Genomic DNA, 16,129 nt, shown 5'->3' with positions numbered 1-16,129 from the left:
TACCGAGAGTATCTAGCCCCCATGGCAAAGCCTGGCAAGCTCCCCATAACGTATTCAATATGCCAAACACAGTAACAATAAGTCTCAAAATGGAGACGTTACTGGGCCCACTCAAGCAAATCGATGAACAATGAGAGGACAGTGTTTGTTTGTTTGTTTGTGAATGTGTATGTGCTTATCTCAATAAATTACTAGTTTCATTACTGTGTTTGGCATATCGAATATGTCACGGTGAGCTTGCCAGGCTCTGCTGTGCAGGCGAGATACTCTCAGTAGCTTGCCGGGCTCTCCGAGAGGGGCGGAGGAATCGAACTCGGGTCGGTCATGTTGGCCGCTTGTAAGGCCAACGCCCTACCGCTGTGCTATCACTCCAGCCGTTTCATTAGATCTTCAAAAAGACCCCTCACCCCAATATTTAAAAATCGCTGTTAGACTACCCTGCATAAACACAAATCTCTGTGTTTAAGTATACTTGTGTATACAAGTTCATTGTTATTTTCAGAATCAGGGCGATGAGCTCCTTATCTACATCTCTCCACTCTAGTAATTTAATCAATTCGTGAAATAGACTGATGTTAGAGTAGTATTTTTGTTCTATTGTTAAATCATTTTTGTCCCTCTTTCAGATGATAGTAAATTACAATGCTCCCTAAAGAATTGACTTGACTTTTAAAAAGTATTCTTAGGTTAATAGATTTTGTTTGTCTGACCTAAACTTTGAGTCTAGAAAGGCAAAACAAACAAACAAAAAATCATAGAAAATTCCCAATAAGTATTTGTTCTAAAAATATACTTTCAAGAGTGACTTAGATAAAACACATTCAATTTTCTTGATTTTCTATGGTTTCCAGTTCTTTGATCTATAAACAAACCATCTGAAGATTTGAAAGCTGTTGAATTAATTTAAAATAACAGAAAAAGGGAAAAAAAGAAATATTTTATTACTGGGGTCAAAGAGATAGCCTAATGAGTGGACTACTTGCCTCTTATGTGCTCAATTTTAATTCCTGGCAACCCATATAGTACCCCAACCTATAAGAAGTGATCCCTGGGCACAAAGCCAGGAATAAGCTCTGAGGGCAAAAAAATGCAAATAAAGAAAAGTTTATTAATATTTAAGAATGTTAGCATTTGGTGGGGTTCCATACAATATACAACACATATGCTTAGAATTTAGAGGATTCTCAAATCTGAAGCAGAAGAGGGTGACATGTTTTGTGCAAGACCAGAAAGCGCATAAAAGGGACTGAACTGGAGCTGAAGGGTTATTCCCAATCCAATGAACCCCTCACTTTTTACAAAGACTTATATAATACAGACTTTCGTACCAGGTAGTTATTGCTGTCTTCACCTCATAGTATGATTATTCCTCTCCTTGAAATTTTGTGGTGTTTCAGTTGAGAAAATGAGGTCAACTTTGTCTCGTCCTCCAGCTGGCTAGTTCAGGTCTATTCTCATGGGGTCAGGGTGCTAAAAGCTAGAGGTCTAATCTGGGAATGAAAATCATGGGCGTCTCACATAATAGTCAAAATGCATCTCAAACCAGTTCAGATTTAATAGTGGGAAAGAGGCACTTCTTTCTTTTAATTCTACCCTTGTTTTGTTGATGTTAATGTTCTGGTAAGTGACAGTTTCACACACATCTGGCTATCGTACTTACACATTTTTTTTGGTTTGTTTTGGAGCCACAGTTGCCAGTTCCCAGGAGCTACTCCTCGCTCTTACTTCACAGATTACTCCTAACAGTGCTCGGGGGACCATATTTGGTCAGAGAATGAACCCAGTGCAAGGGAAAGCTCCTTACCCTTTCTGGCACTATTTGCATATTTTAGCTTTGGTGCTTACTCTTGTAGTAGTACATCAAGTTGTATAGTGCCTATACTTTTGATTAAAGCTTGTACTCTTTTAGTTGACTTTCTTGCCCATGTATTTGCCAAGGGTCATACACTTAGTTGAAGCACACAAATAATGGTTGTGATGTTCACCAGGGTTTGCATTTTCTGGCCTGGAGCTCACACGTCTTCTTAGTTGCATTGCTCACTAGCATCACTCCCGCTTTTTTGAGGTGTTTACACACTCTTTTTTTTAAAAAAAATTTATTATGCATCACCGTGGTGTACAGTTACAGACTTACAAACTTTTGTGCTTGTGTTTCAGTAATACAATGATTGAGTACCCATCTCTTCACCAGTGCCCATTTTCCACCAACAAAGGTCCCAGCATCCCTCCCACCACCCCCACCCCGTCCCCTCCACTCCATTCCGCCTCTGTGACAAGGCATTCCCTTTTGTTCTCTCTCTCTCCTTTTGGGTGTTGCAGTTTGCAGTAGAGGTATTAACTGCCCATCATGTTCGGTCTATAGTCTACTTTCAGTCTGCATCTCCCATCCTGAGTGGACCCTCCTAGCACCCTTTACTTGGTGGTCCCTTCTCTATCTGAGCTGCCTTTTCCTCCAGCATGCGAGGCCAGCTTCTAAGCTGTAGAGTAATCCTCCTGGTACTTATCTCTACTGTTCTTGGGTGTTAGTCTCCCATTCTGCCACTCTATATTCCACAAATGAGTGCAATCTTTCTATGTCTGTCCCTCTCTTTCTGACTCACTTCACTTAACATGATACTTTCCATGTTAATCCACCTATATGCAAATTTCATGATTTAATCTTTTCTAACAGCTGAATAATATTCCATTGTGTAGATGTACTAAAGTTTCTTTAACCAGTTGTCTGTTCTCGGGCACTCGGGTTTTTTCTAGTTTCTGGCTATTATAAAGAATGCTGCAATGACATATAAGTGCAGATATCATTTCTACTATACTTTTTTGCATCTCCGGGATATATTCCCAGAAGTGGTACTGCTGGGTCAAATGGGAGCTTAATTTCTAATTTTTTTGAGATGCATCCATAGTGTTTTCCTAAAGGGTCAAACCAGTTCGCATTCCCACAAGCTGTGAAGGAGAATCCCTTTCTCCCCACATCCACGCCAAGTGTTTACACACTCTCAACTGTTATTCAAAGACTGCAGAGCTGCTAGGTTCAAATGGAACTGCCATGACCATTCTTGACACCTGGGACTTGAACTACTGACCATTGCAGTAGTTCTCTGAAGCATAAATTCCTCACAATAGGACACATAAAGTCCCAGGGAAATGGGGGAAGAGTGGGCGCCATTTAAAGATATCAACTAATTTAATTCAGCTTAAATATTAAAACTTTGTATATTGTTGTTTATGGTGTCTGAACCTGATCTTCAATAAGCCCTGATGATAGACTGGTAAATAAGAAAAAAAATAGCTTCGTTATTTCACAGTGAAAAATACCAGGTAAGGGAAACATCTGTTTTCTTAGGCAATATGGTGACTTAGAATGAGGTTTTCTATCACTGTCCTGAAAGCCATTAGTCCTTATATTTGATATTACACCTTTCTATGAAAAAAATAACAGGAGAGCTTCAGGAGTAATTTAGTGTGCATAAATTAAAATTGGCTTTGGTGAGAATAATTGACTTCTCAGAGGTGCAGCCAACAGGGAACTGTCAGAATAGATGAGTTTTTACACATCTCAAAGAGAAATTGGAGCTCTAAATACTAAATTTAGCTTGCAAGGATATCATACATATATTTGACAACTTGAAGGTCTTAAAGATTATAAGGGAGAAGTTTTTTTTTATCTTCATCTTATATTTCCCTAAGCATTGCTCTTTTGGCTGAGACATGTGAGTGAGTTACTATGCACCCCTACAAAGAATAAAGAAGCCCCATAATGTTTAAATTTTGACTATTTCCTCAAGTTATTGGCAGTTATATTTTCAGATTATGTTATCTAGATGAAGTAGCTGTGATGAGTAGCAAAATAGATGATCTTTAGAAAAATAGTTAATAGTTTTCCAAATATGTTCAATATTAGTTGAGTAACTATCTTAGAATAATAAAAATGCTAAACAGAAGAAAGAAGAGAGAAAAAATAAAAGTGCCTGCCATAGAGGCCGACTGGGGTGGGGTTGGGGAGGGTTGATGGAAGGAAAACTTGGGACACTCATGGTGAGATATGTACACTGGATGGGTGTTAGAGCATTGTATAACTCAAACCAAATCATGAACAATTTTGTAATTATGTATCTCATGGTGATTCAATTTTAAAAAGTAGATGCTGTCACAAGATCTTGTACTGAAATCTTAATGTTCAGCATTTGGGGAATTGCCATACTTTTTTTTTTTTATTAGTGAAACACCATGAGGTCTAGTTGTAGACTTACAAACTTCAGTGCTTGGGTTTTATAGTGGTTTACTGGTTAATGTCCATGTTCCCCATTTTCCTGGCAACATCCTGTTTTGAGTTACTTCATCTCAAATTTCAGAATTGAGACTCATAGCTAGTTCACACAATGTTCAGTTAGTATGTCACTCAGAGATGCATGAGGCCTAAGCTGGTCTAAACAGAAAAAACTTTCATATGAGTTTGGCAGGGTATTACTCTCTCTTCTCTTCTGAACTTCGTGAAAAGACTATGAGGCTTATAGGTTATAAAAACTCAAAGGGGGTCCGGGAGTTTCTTGTAGGTTGCCATGTACAGTGTAAAAAGTTAAACAAAACTTGGGAAGCAAATCTAATGAAGGGATTCTTACTATGAGTCTGGGATCAAGTTATGTGTGAATATAAATTTACTTTAATTCTATGAACCTGCAGAATTTCCCTTCTTTAATATTTTTTACTAAGTCTTTTTGTATTGAATTTCCTGTTTCTTAGAATTTAAAAAATCTCATTGATCAGTCAAATAATTTTAAATAGAATTGAATCATGAATATTTCTTTTAATGGTCTGGAAAAAAACAAGGGGAAACTTGTATCCAAAGAAGTAAGCAGGGAACTCAAGCCAATATTGTCTGTAGAATATATTTAGGTAATTTTGAACTTGATTTTAATGGCCTTATTGGACTGAAGTTCATTCAAATCTGCAAATCAAACATAAGATAATCCATCAATTAAGCTGGTGTCACAAAGGACTCAACATTAGAAGAAAGTATAAAATTTAACCAATCTTAATACTTTGTTCATTAGAGGACCTGCAAATAAAAGTTTATTTCTGAATTGGACGAAATAAAGTCCCAAAGAAGTTGAATCTCTAAATTAGAATCATATGAATTTTTTAAATTGTAGCTGAGGTAACATGATTACAAGAGAGCTAATATTTGTGTTTTTAGCAAAGTTATTACTCCGTCATCAGCACTAAACCGCCAAAGACCCTCCATCACTGTCCAGATTTCACTTCCAGTCCACCTCTTCCTTCCACTTTTGAAGCTTCCTCCTCACACTTCTTTTTACTTTAGTTTTGTGGTCAAATTCCAAGATTGTCGTTGATTATTGCTAATAATCTTGCTTTGTCTCTTTTTACACCACTCATTTGTCATTGTTACATTCAGGTTGTTTCTAATATTAGCTGTTGCAAATAATGCAGTGAACCTAGATGGGCATATATCTCTTAGTATTACTATCTTTGTCTTCTTGGGATAGATGAAAAGGACTGGAATAACTGGATCATATGGGAATGCTACTTTTAATTTTTTGTGATCTCCATAATGTTTCTCATAGATGCTGAGCCAAATGATATTCCCCTCAACAGTGGCAAAAAAAAGAAAGGAAGAAATACACAGTAATAAAATTAATTATACACACAATAAAACAAAACACCAATAACAATAGACAGTATATATCAAACTTTGAAACTAAAAGACATAAAACTCTAAAGGGAAATGAGTATTAACTTCAGAGATTGATAACTATGAAAAGCAACCTAACAGTTTTTAAGAGTTCTAAATAAAACATTTAGAACATTTAAAAAATGCAATCGTTGAAACAACTGAAAATTTAATAGGGAGCTTTAATAGCATATTAGGCACAAAGAGACCAATTAAATGGATGATAGGTCAGACGAATTGTGAACTAGGACGTTAGTTGAAAATGATAGCTTTCTCATTTGCCATTATAAAATTGATGAGCCTAATTGCACAGGAAGTAAATTGGGAAGACCAGAGAGGATTTGGGAGAACACGAACATCTGGAAAAGCTAATTTAATCTGTGTGGTTATTTAATAACCCGTTGGTCTATGTGGAATTTAGGTAGGTAGCAAATAAGATGAAAAGCACAGAGCATGACCTCAAATCTCCAAAATTACAATCCAGCACATGAAAAATTAGAATAGTCCAGTGTACTAAACCATGAGCTACTAAAATAAAAAAGACCAATCATGGCATTAAGTATATTCAGGTGAAAATTCGGGTTTGCCCAGGTTTTAAAAGCAGAAGAGATGAAACCTGGGGTTTAAATGAGTTATGATCAGCAAAGCTTAAGACAGTGGAAGCAAGATGGATGTTCGACATGAAAATTGCTACGAAATGCTTTCCTGGTGACCATTTGAACAGCCTTTTATCTTTCATATCAGAGAAATGTATAGTCATCTTAAAAGAATTTTTTTTATGAATTCAGAGCTTTTGTATCAAACTCCTGTTTGATAGCATACACATTGTTTTTTATGCCACAACTTATTTATTGAGTGCCCCTCTGTTAAAATTCTCAGTTAGTTCTTATCAGATGCAGCTATTCCCCCCGAGGGCTTGTGTAATGCTAAAATATGCCAGACGGAGGACCCACCTCAATTTTTATTTCTCTATGAAGTCTTCCACCCTCCTAGCTCAGTTATATACAATAGCTCTCTCTGCTTTTCTGTTGAATCCTGAAGTTATCCCATTGTTCCGATGCCATCCAATATAGAGGAATTTCTTTAAGTGAAGATTTATAAGGCTGAATTCCCTCTAGGGTCTTGTTATTTCTTTGATGTTTCGCTTAGAAGATAAAATTCCTCTCTCAGTAAACTTTTGATGCCTAGACAGATAAAATACCCCTCATGTATCCCTTGCAGTCTTATAGCTCATGTAATGTTACATTGTCTCATAATTTTCCCATAAAAGGAATCCTCCCCATTCTGCCAAATGCAGAGAATTTCAAATGATTAAAGCCCAAGAAATATCTAGCTTTGTACCCTGTTGCTTCTCTTCCCTAAGATACGAAATGCACAAAAGCTTTGCTTTATTAACAAATAGAAGATAGGGGGAAATACTTTGGGGAAAAAGACTAAATTATTTGACACTTAATTTTTTTCCAAGCTGACTGTGTATGGCGGCAATGTATTTCTAGACTTGGATAAGGAGACATTGCTTTGGACCCTAAGCTTTAGAAGCTCTTTTGTCTTGTTTTAGGGCCACACTTGGCAGTGATCAGGGCTTATTCCTGGCTCTGTGCTCAGGGACACTCCTCGCCGAACTCAGTGAACCAAATGGGATGCCAGGGATCAAATCCATGTTGGCCACATGCAAGGCAAATGCCCTGCCTGCTGGACTTTCGCTAGGACCCCTTTGTTTATTGTTGTTTATGGAGTGCCTATAAAAAGGTATTCATTGGTCAAGGCAATAGCTCAAGTGCTAGAAACATGCCTATCATACTGGAGCCCTTGAATTTGATTCCTAAGCTCCATGAGCACTCTCCTGTGTGTGGTGACTCCTGAGAACTCCCCTGGAAGGAGCAGACTTAGTGGCATGTTTAGCCCTGTAGCACTGTCCTCCCGTTGTTCACTGATTTGCTCGAGCGGGCTTAGTAATGACTCCATTGTGAGACTCGTTGTTACTGTGTTTGGCATATCAAATATGTCATGGGTAGCTTGCCAGGCTTTCCCGTGCAGGCAAGATACTCTCGGTAGCTTGCCGGACTTTCTGAGAGGAGTGGAGGAATCAAACTGGGGTTGGCTATGTCGGCCATGTGCAAGGCAAATGCCCTACCTGCTGTGCTATCGCTCCAGCCCAAGTTTAACTGGGCATAATTATGGCAAAAAAGCCTGAATTTTTAACCTTAACGTGTCTGGGGCAGAATTTCGTATTTAGTATTTGGGGTAGAATATTTGCTTATGAAATATTCATTGATTGTACTTGGTACTGGAAAATTTTGACATAGAAGTACTTTTGCTAGCTCCCAATCTAAGAATAATTCTATTTTTGCCTACATAGATTGCAAGTTTTTTGAAGGTCAAATTAGGCAGCACTTGGACATTCAGGAAAGACAGATGATTTACATTGGAAAGGTTAAAGGATTATTCAAAAGGTTAAAGGGGTCAGTTCAGGGGCAAGGCCAATGCTCTGCATATATGAAACCCAGGTTTTGAACTTTCATATTTTAATAAAGAAGATTAAAGACTGTTAAAGAAAAATGGAGCAAATATCAAGACAAAGGCAAAGGGTCAGAAGACAAGAGCTAAAGTTTTGGGGGAATCTTGAGGGTGGGGTGCCATTTCATATGAAACCATTGACTACAGAGACTGTGAGAGCAATTTTGTATCACAGTCCAAATTAAATCTTATTCTGTAATTTTTGTACATATTTCAGTACAAATGTAGCTCTCCTATTTTTCTGGTTTTGAATTTGTGTTCTTTTGACTGCTATGTTCTATGGAGATTAGGCATTCTGTTGGTTTTAAATAAATGGACATAAAACCTGGGGTTTTATTGAAAATTGTTTTATTGAAATATAAAAAGAGTAGAATTTATATTTTAGTGATTCCAAGATATGCTATCATTTAAACCTGTTTGAACTCAGGATATGTGTTCATTGGCAGAATTTTTTTCTTCATTTTTGATCCATTTCACATGGACACACTAAAGTTTAGGCAGCATAAATTTGAACCTACTTTTTGTATTATGGTTCAGGCTCTAAAGGCTATGTGACAAATACTTTCATGAAAACATTCAGACTAATTTGTTGGAATAAATTTCTGTTTTATGGGCAATTCACTAGAGTCCATCTACATTAGTCATATTATTTTGCATCAGCGTTTTCCCTAAGAGAGAGAAAGTAGATGCAATGAAAATACAGCTAAGGGAGGATCAAACAGCACTGTCTAGAAAACATATTTGTACTATAGACTTAAAAGAGAATAGAAGATAAATAAGGAAAGAAGTATTTGTGTGTGTGTGTGTGTGTGTGTGTGTGTGTGTGTGTGTGTGTTTTGAAGGTGGGTTCAAGGGAGTGGGCAACATAAAGGAAGGATGTATTTTAAAAATCTAAGGGAAACTGAAGAGGTAAGTCAGGAGAGGAGAACATATGCATTGCGTGCTCAAGACTTTGAGTTCAATCTGGTGTATCACCAGGCCCAAGCTCTCAACACCTAGGACAAATATTGTTGAGAGTGGTCCCTGGACTTCTGTGCAGAGCTGGAGAGTCATCCATGCTGCGAAAAAGTCTGGGAGGTTAAATGGTGCCAAAGACTGAGGTAGGAGGATCAGTAGGTAAGAAAGTAAAGAGAATTATATGGGAACCAAATAAGAAAAAGACATTTATGAAGGATGTTAGACTTTACATTGAAAACAATTGGGGTCAAGTAAAGACTTTTTGTTCTAGTTTTGCTTTTGTATGTGCAATCATATAAGGGCAGTGTGGGGAACAGTTTGTGTGATTTAGTTGTTTTTATTGGGTGATAAGGGAGTTGGTGGAGGCTGAACCACAACATTGATGCTTAGGGCTTACTCTTGACTCTATGCTCAGGAGTCACCCTTGGTGGTGCTTGGAGGACCATATGTGATGCCATGGAATGAACTGGAGTTGAATCTGTGCAAGACAAGTGCTCTAGTACCCGTATTATCTCTCAAGCCCCTTTTCTGAACCCTTGGCCCTGAAAATTATGACCCATAAAAGATCATTATTTTGTGTGAAACAAGTAAGTTTTTGGAATACTGAGTGACAAAGCAATAGATAATGTACACTGAAATTTGGGTGTCTAAAAGGATATTTTCATATTAGGCACATGTTAAATATTACCTTTACATTTTTTGAAGAAAACTTACATCAAGTTCTCTTTGTCCATTCTTGTCACTTTCATTATTTGTCAAAAACCTTTAAGTACTTTGTATTAGAAAGGGAGAGGAAAAGAAAGAAAGAAGGAAGGAATGAAGGAAGGAAGGAAGGAAGGAAGGGGAAGGAAGGAGGAAAGAAAGGGAAAAAGGAAGGAAGGAAAAAGGAAGAAAGGAAGTAAAGAAAGCAAGAAAAGAAAGAAAGAAGAAGAAGGAAGGAAGGGAAGGAAGGAGAAAATAAAGGAAGGAAGAAAGAGAAAGAAAGAAAAAAGAAAAAGAAAGAAAGAAGGGAGGGAGGGAGCGAGGAAAGGAAGAAAAGAAAGAAAGGAAGGAAGGAAGAAGAAAGAAAGAAAGAAAGAAAGAAAGAAAGAAAGAAAGGGAAGGAAGTAAGGAAGGAGGAAAAGAAGGACGGAAGGAAAAAAGAAAGGAAAGAAGGAAGAAGAAAGAAGGAAAGAAAGAAGGAAAAAAGCAAGAAAGAAAGAAGGAAGGAAGGAAGAAAGGGAGGGAGGCAGGGAGGGAGGAAGGGAGGGAGGAAAAGGAAGAAAGGAAGAAGAAAGAAGGAAAGAAATAAAGAAAGAAAGAGAAAGAAAGAGAGAAAGAAAGAAAGAAAGAAAGAAAGAAAGAAAGAAAGAAAGAAAAGAAAGAAAGAGTTTCCGTACAGAACTAATGGGCAATGTGATGCCAACTCCTGAATGGAGGTGGTGGATTGACAGTAATAACAACTGTGGCCTCTTAGGCAAGCACTGCAGCATCCCATTTTCCTACCCAGGCACAGATGTGCTCTGTCAACGAGGACATTGTAACACTAAAGACTGGCTTTATGCCCACCCCCACCACCTGCCCATCAAAAGAAGATTGGCTCTGACACTAAGAATTAAATGCTGGGTTGTGTTAAGAAATTTTTATTGTTTCCTTTGGATTTGTGATGAAAGCACATAAAATTACAAGTGGAAGAAACATCATCATGCCACAAAATTGCATAGAATTATTACAAAAAATGTGAATTATGCTTTTTAAATAGTCTGAAAGGACCAAACTATGTACATTTTAAGAGCTTCATATACTTTGCGCCCTATTTTGTTTTTTCTTCTGAAAAGGCAAAAGTCACAATATCCAATCTATCACAAAACAGTATTTATATAGTGCACAAGCGCAATATTAAATTCAAAGTAATGCAAGCAATGGCCCTTTCTCTTGAATTATTTAATGACTGTTTATCAATTACAGGAGTTATTACTTAATGTATGGCAATATTGAAATGTTAAAATCAAATGTTAAAAACCCAAACACATGGCATGTCATCAGAATTTTGAAAACTGGTTTACACGTTCAAAAGCACGCTATTCTCAGTAGTGTAAAGGTATCAGAGGGGCACAGTCTAATTTAATACACAGCTCTACTTTCTATTATTGGAAAAACCACAGTACAGAATTTTACACATTCAACAACAACAACAACAAAAAGGCAAATACATAAAGGCACAAAACTGCACATCATATAGACCCCTTTTCTTTATCTTAGTCTATTTCAAGTAATATTAATATTATTAAATGATAGTATCACTGTAGTAGTTTCAATGATGCAAGATGGACAGTGTTATACACTACCCCACAACTGCAAAAGTATCTTTGTACAGATAAAAAAATGTGATTATAGTAAATGGCCAAATACAAACATATTGTAAAGTGACTAGAGTGACTAAGATAATGAAATTCAACAACCAAAATAGTTTTGTATAAGATTGTTTAACCTTAGTTTATCTTTGAACACTAAAATGTGAGACAATTTTCTATAATAACCACAACTGTGTTTGGTTATGAATGCTATTATTAGTTCTTTCTTCTGCAATTTGAGACAGTCTTTGATTTTATTTATAAAAATGCAGCATTCAGTTTTGACCATTCTTGATTCCTTATGATTAATGCCTTTCTTTCAAAGTGCAAAAGTAGAATGATTTACAAAAGATTTCTTTTTCAGCGGAAGTAAAGTTTTATTAAATGTCTAATTAACACCCAAAATATTTCAGATCAAAATACAATCATCTCCAAAGAGAATAGGATTTTCCCCCTTGTGTCTTCTAGATGTGGGTTTTTAATCAAACACACAATCCTAATGTTTGAACTAAACCTTCATTTTGATTAAAACTTAATTGTGATCCCTAGTTATTGCTTAAAGTTAAATAAAATAATTTCCATAAAAATATTATATTCTTGAAACAATTTTCAGGACCCAACTGGTTTTTGTGTTTTAAAATGTTCTCCTAAGTTACAATCAGACAGGTTTATTAGAAAAAAAAGTAAAGCTATAAGCATCATGCCTCGGTATTTAAATGTGTTACTCTCTAAATTATATTTTCTCTATATATTTATTCTCTCTTAAAATCTTTCAATAATGGTTTTGATTAGTTTTACCATGACACTGTTTGTTTTATTTTATGAAATATAACATAGGAACTTAACAAAAACACAACTTAAGTAGATTTAATATACAAAGTAAATATATAACAAAAATATTTTGTGTTAGAATAAAATCGAAACCTGTTAGACTTAAAGATTATGGAAGATACTGATAAATTTTCATATTGTTGTCCTACAAATATTTTGTACATTCTGACCTTTAAAAGTAGTTTAAAATATGATACTTAAAATCCAACTTTTAATTCTGTAAAATTGTCAAATTTATATTACAATTTCTAAATCTATTTAACTTGCCTCAAAGGTGCCATCAATTTTTTCTTGATGCTTTAATATAATTTACTAGTCTAGATGTATTTCATTTCACTCCATCTTTTTTTACTCCATTAATCCTTGGATTTCAAATTTTATGGAAGAGATTTGGGTCTTTGTCAATTAAGACACACACACCTACACTTTTATGAATGTATGTGTGTGTACGTATGTGCATATGTGTGTATGTGTGTGTGTGCATGTGCATATGTGGTTGAGTGCATACATATATACATGGAGATAATATACCATTTATCTGTGCATCTGTGTAATCTCTAGATAAACATCCAACCTTTAGCTCTATATTAAAAATAAATGAACCATAAAAAATTCAGACAGCAAAATAACTTCTGGAACCTGTTCATTCTGATTGAATCTTTGCTGTACACACATTAGCTCAATTATTTTGACTCACCTGAATATATTTTCATATTTGCATATTTCATCGTTTAGGCCAATAAACATTGAAAACCCAGACTTTGAGTACATATAATCAACTTCGACAGCACACTAACTGAAAGTGTGCAACTAGCTTGCTCATGCAGCCAAATGTACAAGCTGTATTGCCAAGTTTGAGGACAACTTCACTGGGCAAGGATACAACCAAGTGATTGATTTCATTTTCAGAGTCCAGAGTGCTAACCATTACACAATGGAACCCCACATGTGATTATTTTTCTCAAGAAAACGAGCTTATTTGAACACTATGGTATCTAATAAATCTGTGTCAGCAACAAATGCACTGAGACCTCTATGATAAATAAATTAGCAAACTGCAAGCCACCAGTGCTTGCAAAGCAAAAGATGAAACAATTCAATATACATGTTATCTTGAAGACATGATAGTTGAGGGGCAGTTAGGAAAGAATGTTCAAAGTTGGCTATTTAATAGTTTAAGTAGTGCTATGCAATTCTCAACCTATTTCTATTTTAAATACTTTACACCAGAGCTTCAAATAAAAACATGAGTTTCATCTTCTTCAAAGAAGACACTTTCCTTCATTAAATGTTCCCTGGAGCCTGGAAGTTTTCTGCTTTGAATTTACATCAGAAAGAAAACAAAAATCCCACAAACATGCAAAGACTCTCCACAAGTAGACCTGCGGTGGTTTCCATGAAACACATGGACCCTAAGCACAGGAACATCTGCAAGGATCTTTCTGGAACTCTCCCTTTCATGTGGAGTTTAGGTTAAGGGATGGGTCTCAGGAAGATGCTCCTGGGCAGTGATCTTTGAAGTCAGAGAGTCCAGTGGAGCGTCAGTGGCCATGCATATTTTGAAGATTGGCAGGAACCGTTACAGAGGAGTATCAAACTCTTTCCCTGGGTGGTCTCCTTCCAGTTCCTCACTGGAGGGAGGCTTGTGGTTCAGCTTTCCAGAATCTGAGGTGAGAGAGGGAGGAGCAGAACTGTGATTGCTGTCTTCACTGATCTTCCCTTTCATGGCTTCCTGCACAAACTCTAGAATTTCCAGGGGCAGTCTTTTGAACTTGTCTTGGTACTCTTGCTCCAGCTCTGTCTGCAACTGGGAGATAGCAACAGAAGAGAATGATGTGAGGTCATTTAGGTTTCTATAACTCGTTGAAAGAGATGTACAAACACAGGCAATGAATATATTACCTATGACTCATTGGGTACCAGCATAAAAGAGTAAGGCAGAATTGAAGTGAACATGGCATTTGTCCATAGCTGAATGATCAGGTTATGTGGGACATTCATAAAGGTAAAGACTTACAACTAAATGAATAATCGACATAACTGTGAAACTTTTGATTACTGTGTTTTAGAATAGCAATGGGCCGGAGCAATAATATAGCTGGTAAGGCGTTTGCCTTGCATGCAGCTGACCGGGATTTGATTTCTCCACCCCTCTCGGAGAGCCTGGCAAGCTACCAAGAGTATTCCAACCACAGGGCAAAGTCTAGCAAGCTACCCATGACATATTCAATATGCCAAAAACATAATGTCTCACAACGGAAACGTTACTGGTGCCTGCTCGAGAAAATAGATGAAAAAGGGGGAGGACAGTACATGACAGTGCTAGAGTAGCAATATGTAATGAACTGGAATTTTTCATATTGGGGCTTGGGGGAGATTGCTTTAAGGGCTAGAATACATGCTTTGCATGCATGAGGTTCTGGGTTTAATGCTGCACATGACCTGGGCTTCTGAACTACCCAACAGTAGTTTTGGTGACCCCTAGCATCAAAAGAACAAAACAGATATCTGGGCCCAAACACTGAAGCACCAGACCTGCACAGACTGTCTGACTAACTGGGGGTGACTCCTACTTGGTAGGGTCACCCTTCAAAATAAAATTAAATTAAAAAAAATTAAGTCCGGGCTTGAAGGCTATTGATGGCTCGAAGTGCCAACGTCACCCATGAGGCTGATTTAATCAAAGAGGTGAGAAGGGCAGAACAGTGATGAAGAGGGTTTTGTGGAGGATTTGGCATAAAGAACTCCATTGATTTTGACAACCTGGATATCATGTCACTGATTTTTACCTTTTGTTTCGGTTCTGTTGATCATTTTCTTTATTTTGAGTCCCCTTTTGATCTTAATTTTTATTTGCCTTGTAAACTATTTTAGTTACCTCCTGAAAAGTATTTTCATGTATCTTTTTAATCGTGCTCTGCTGAATTTTCACTTTTCAAGGCCACAGACCCAGTTTTCAACAGCAGACTAAAGGGCAACCGTAATCACAACACACATATAAATTGGGATTTTTCCGCAGAAGTCAGTGGAGGGGCAGACAATAGTGGGTATGGCCTGCTGGGGAAGATCTACTCTGTTTAAACCCATAGAATTCAAAAATTTTAATTAAATTCTCTTTGCTCATACAACTGTTAGTAGGAACCCAATCTTATAGATGGTTCACAAACAGGACTCTAGTTCTCTCATAGCTGTGAAGCAGCTCATCCTAACACACATCCTTAAAACCTTAAAAAAAAATTTCTTTTCCTGCTTCTGCAGCTTGAGCACATGGAATATTAGATTCTGACTCAGGACATCTGGGTAGGACCCAAGAGTCTACATTTCTCAGCAGTTCTGGGTGAAGTCATAAAGCTGGGCTCCTCTGGACACACTGATTATCTCACCATCTGGCTCTCTTCCAAGCTCCCAATTCTACTTTCTGACTCAATCCTGGCTTCATTCTTTCTACCCTTCAGGTACAGTGCCTCATGCCTGCCCCACGAACTTCAAGGCACTGAAACCAGTTCTCAGAACATCTGTGTCTGCATGCCTGATTGTTTTTTTTTTTATCCCCCAGGAGGGTGTGGAGACACCTGTAGTGCTCAGTGCTTACTTCTGGGTCCATGCTCAGACTGCTACTGGTGCATGAGGAATATACAATGCTGGGTATCCAACTGGCATTGGTTGGATGCAAGGCCAGTACCATAATTCCTGTACTACCTATCCAGTCCTTTTTATACTTTTCATAGCTGAATTCCACCCCATGCCAGCATGCCCATGGAGAACATCCTCATTAGTTCACTATCTTTTTGTGCTTGCTTCT

General features: G+C 37.2%; 1 protein-coding gene across 2 annotated transcripts in view; it reads right to left on the bottom strand.

Moving 5' to 3' along the window:
- Window positions 1–10,762: 10,762 nt before the first annotated feature.
- PLCB1 (phospholipase C beta 1) overlaps window positions 10,763–16,129 on the bottom strand; it is a 787,019-nt gene continuing 781,652 nt past the window's right edge. Inside the window, exon 32 of one of the 2 annotated variants that reach the window (XM_056121100.1) lies at window positions 10,763–14,134. In XM_056121100.1, coding sequence (XP_055977075.1) covers window positions 13,907–14,134 — 228 coding nt within the window. In that variant the 3' untranslated portion in view covers window positions 10,763–13,906. The remainder of the gene's footprint in view (window positions 14,135–16,129) is intronic. The other variant, XM_056121101.1, reaches the window with a different exon arrangement.

This window comes from Sorex fumeus, unplaced genomic scaffold (genome assembly GCF_029834395.1).
Source record: "Sorex fumeus unplaced genomic scaffold, SorFum_2.1 ptg000044l, whole genome shotgun sequence".
NCBI classification, from domain to species: domain Eukaryota; kingdom Metazoa; phylum Chordata; class Mammalia; order Eulipotyphla; family Soricidae; genus Sorex; species Sorex fumeus.
Note: the sequence above shows the minus strand (reverse complement) of the source record. Positions and strands in the feature narration are given on the sequence as shown.